The sequence below is a fragment of the Diachasma alloeum genome, unplaced genomic scaffold, assembly GCF_001412515.2.
Source record: "Diachasma alloeum isolate Michigan unplaced genomic scaffold, Dall2.0 Dall_scaffold_00279, whole genome shotgun sequence".
In the NCBI taxonomy this organism is placed as follows: domain Eukaryota; kingdom Metazoa; phylum Arthropoda; class Insecta; order Hymenoptera; family Braconidae; genus Diachasma; species Diachasma alloeum.
In genome coordinates, this window is record NW_021680418.1 from 113,039 (window position 1) to 116,897 (window position 3,859).

The following is a 3,859-nucleotide window of genomic DNA, read 5'->3' on the forward strand; positions in this document are numbered from 1 at the left end:
TACCCTGACGTCATTCTTGGGTTCCTCCTCCTCGCCGTCCGGTGTTGTCGGTGTCCTCTTCCAGTCTAGCCGTGTCCTCATTCCAGCTGAACCACCAGCCATCCACCTTGATCCTCTGCCTGAAGCTCGAGACCCATGCTGACCTCCCTGCTTCATGAGCCTTGGCAGCGAGGCCCGACAACCATTCGTTGACTGCTTCCTGTCTCCATGTGAGGTTATCCCTCAAGGCAATGCCCTCCCGGGCTAGGTGTCTCTGTGCTCCCCTCTTCATCAGGGCCCTCTTCTGCGGACGGTTGTCCAGCCTTACAATTAGGCCCTTCTCGCCAGGGAACACTGCCTTCACCTCGATTTTGAATCCCAACAGCCTATCCACAGTCGTTCTAAATTCCTCCCCTGCCTCATCTCCTCTCTGAGAACGCAAACCCGTGACTACCACATCACTCTTCTGCCTCTCCTTAACATTGATTTCATGTTTCCTCACTGTTTCACTCAGCTTCTCTGGGGCGGAAGATTCCCAGTCGAGACCCTCCAGTGGACAGCCATGCGGTTCCTCTCTCTGGCTCCCCTGACGGTCCCTTCCTTCTCGATCTTCCTCTCCTGACTGAGCCGGGTCTTCAGTGCTAATTCCATCTGGATCATCTCCTGGGATCTCGTCGCGATGGGGGGGTGGAGTAGGAGCTCCTTCCTTCCCTGTTACCTGCATGTGAGCTCCCACCGATCTGATCTCTGTCCTAATGACGCGCAGTTCGTTCATCACTCCTACCTGAGCTGCCTCGACAGCCGTCCTCAGTCTCTCCAAATCAGTGTCAAGCTTCTCAAGGGTTGTCTCCTGACCCCTCTCAGCCGACATGCCTTCGTTGGACCCTGCTCCCTTGCTTTCCTCTGTTCGGGTGCCTCTGAATTCTGTCCTGAGGCCTTCAATTTGGTGAATGAACCATTGTTTCATTTTATTCTCCCTTTCCTCCAGATAAACCCTCAGGGGTACTCCTCCTAGGATGGCCTCTTCCAGATCGGCTTGCGTGTGCTGAAACCTCACACCTGTCAACGTCAGTACGTCCCTTGCTGCCGAGTCACCGATAACTCCAATGTCTAGTAGATCGCATGATTTCTCTGGCGATTTGCTGGAGTCGGCTGCTTCTATCGGATCGCTATTGGTGCCCCCCCCTGTCACAGAAGTTCTGACATCCTTACCTTTCTTTCTGGAGCCATCCACTCCAACACTGCTCAAATATCCACAATCCTCGTCCTCTGGTGGTCCCAGGATGTCCGCGAGCTTGGCGGTTTCTCCCTGCTCCCTCCCGGCCTGCTTTTGGATTGACCTGTTCTCGGCGGCACTTATCACCGGCTCCACCACCGTCTGTGTTTCCGGGTTAATCGGAGTGAGCACGATCAAGTCCCTAACGACTGGGTCGTCCACCATCTCACTGCTCTCCTCTTCACTTTTCCGGGATTTCCCGCCACCTCCCCGCTGGCCTGGGGGTGTTCTGGGGATTCTATTGCTTGTGGTGAGTGCCGTTTTACCAGCCTTCTCATCGATGCCCTTGCTCCTGAGGAAATAATCCGAAATCTTTATTTGATTTTTCTCCTCTTTCCTTTTACGTCCTCTCTTCTTCTTCGCAGTGTCGTGCCCATCCTCGGGGCCCGTGTCGTCATCTGCCGGGTCGGTATACTCGGCATCCTGCAATATCAACTGAAGCTGTTCGGCGTCCACCTCACCTCCGCTTTTTTTCCGCCGAATAGCCCCTTCTCCTTCTCCCTCTCTATCCTCGTCACCCATCTCGCAGCTAATGCTTAACCTCCTAACTTGCCGTTGTGAAGCGTTCGTCCTCCAGTGCTTTGCAGTTCCTCCTTCGGCTCGAACCTTATTACTCCCCTTGATCAGCGAAATGCGACGAGTACTTCGATTATAAATTTATTAATATAAACCGCGATGAAACCCGCAGATTCTACAAAAAACTACGAGCCTACAATCCGCACTACTTGTTAGTGCGACCGCGGCGCCCCCTCCTAGTGATTGTTGCTAATAAATTAGCAATTTCCTTGCGAATGGATTCTCTTTTTTAAAATTCCCATTTCATAATTCTCTTCTTCAATTAAAATGTCATAAAAATTTGTGGTCATCATTTAGTTCCGTCAAATGTCAAATAATCAATTGAAATTCCAGAATGACAGCCCAAGGAATGCAGCTGCAGAGCACGATCCCCTACGTCCAATCCACGAATGTCCGCAGGTCAGACGCAGCCAGTGGCGCCAGTAATCAAGCCCACAGCAACGCAAATCAGGACGAGGAGAATGACGATAACCATGGAGGCGACCAAGACGGGGTCGATGCAGGCGTCAACCCTGTGAATAACAACGTTGGGGAGAATCGAGAACCCGGTCTCAATCGAGATTGGCTCGATGTCTTTGACGTCGTTGCTCGTGTCGTCGTTCTGTCCAGTATTATTTACTTTTATTCATCTCCCACGAGGTTTCTTGTGGTCACGTTCCTCGGATTCGCCATTTATCTGTACGTATTCTCATTCTATTTATTTACACATTCTTTGATTAAATTCATTGATAATTAAATTTCCATTCACTTATTCACATTAAATTACGTATAAATTCGAAGTAAAATAGTGCAAATTATTTTTTTGTCATTAAAAATGCTCATTTTCAAACTTTGATTCTACTTTCAATTTTTTTCTTCTTTTTCAAAATAAACGGAATGATAAAATTGTGAATTTCTTCTCACATACTGAGTCTCCTGAAGTTTAAATAATAAATTTTACATAATTTCTTCATAAAAAAAATTATAAGAAACATTTCTATTTAATTTCACATTCTGAACCCTCATTTTTTTCCATTTGTCCTCCCCCCGGGCTTTTCTGAATTAATTTCCATGCTTTATAGAATCCAGGGTGGATTCTTCAGAGGCCAGCCAATATTTCCAAACGATAATGGTCGAGCAGAGAACGATAACAACGCTGACAACGAAGGTGCTCAGCCAGCAGACTCGATACATCAAAGAAATCAGCCCTCAGCTGCTGAAACCCCACCCCAGGAACTGAGGGCGACGAATCCCAATGAAGACAATGGAAGGCCTGGCGCCTGGGCATTCACGTGGACCTTCTTCAGTTCGTTCTTCGCGTCCCTCATACCTGAACAGCCACCCCCCGTTCTTTAAATCAATCCAGTACCAAAACTAGTTTTTTTCTGCGAATTTATCCTTTTACGATCAGAAGTTTTCCTTCACGCGTACAATAAGTAAATTGACGGCATGTAGAGGGGCTGTGGATACAGGAAGGAGGCGACACTTCGTTAAAATACTCTTGAATAAAACACATTCAAGTTGTCCCTTGTAATTAGTTAAATTCCTGAGCAAGTGTTTCAATTTATTTTCGTCTATTTGTGGTTATCGATGGAAGAAGATATTCAGAGGAAAGTGTTTTCTCTCTTGTGATATAAGTAAATCATTCATTAATGTTGATTGATTTTTATTGCATTGAAAATAAAGTGTATTCCAAAGATTTATATATGTTCGTGGATAATTATTGATTGTTTCATTCGATTTCTGCGATTCATTTGATTCGTACGAACATTTTCACGAGACATCTGACGCAATTGATTAATGAGGAAATATAATTCAATTCAATGACAATATGAAATCGTAAATGATGTCCAGTAGAAGAAAATGATTGATTAATAGTTAAATGAATCAATAATTGAGTGATTAATTAATTGATTAATTAATTCACCAATTAATATGAAGAAAATCCAACTTTCCGCTTTTAACTGTAACGGAAATTCGCTATTCAGATGTCTAGAATATCAATTGTTTAAGTTTACTTGAGGCTGTCGATAGCTGGCAGATGAGCCC

At 45.7% G+C, this 3,859-nt stretch overlaps 1 protein-coding gene across 1 annotated transcript in view; it reads left to right on the plus strand.

The window, feature by feature from the left end:
• Positions 1–3,513, plus strand: part of LOC107038302 (homocysteine-responsive endoplasmic reticulum-resident ubiquitin-like domain member 2 protein) — a 6,457-nt gene extending 2,944 nt beyond the window's left edge. Inside the window, exons 3-4 of the mRNA XM_015257330.1 lie at positions 2,165–2,509; positions 2,893–3,513. Of these exons, the coding sequence (XP_015112816.1) occupies positions 2,165–2,509; positions 2,893–3,166 (619 nt within the window). The 3' untranslated portion in view covers positions 3,167–3,513. The remainder of the gene's footprint in view (positions 1–2,164; positions 2,510–2,892) is intronic.
• The last annotated feature ends 346 nt before the right edge of the window (positions 3,514–3,859 follow it).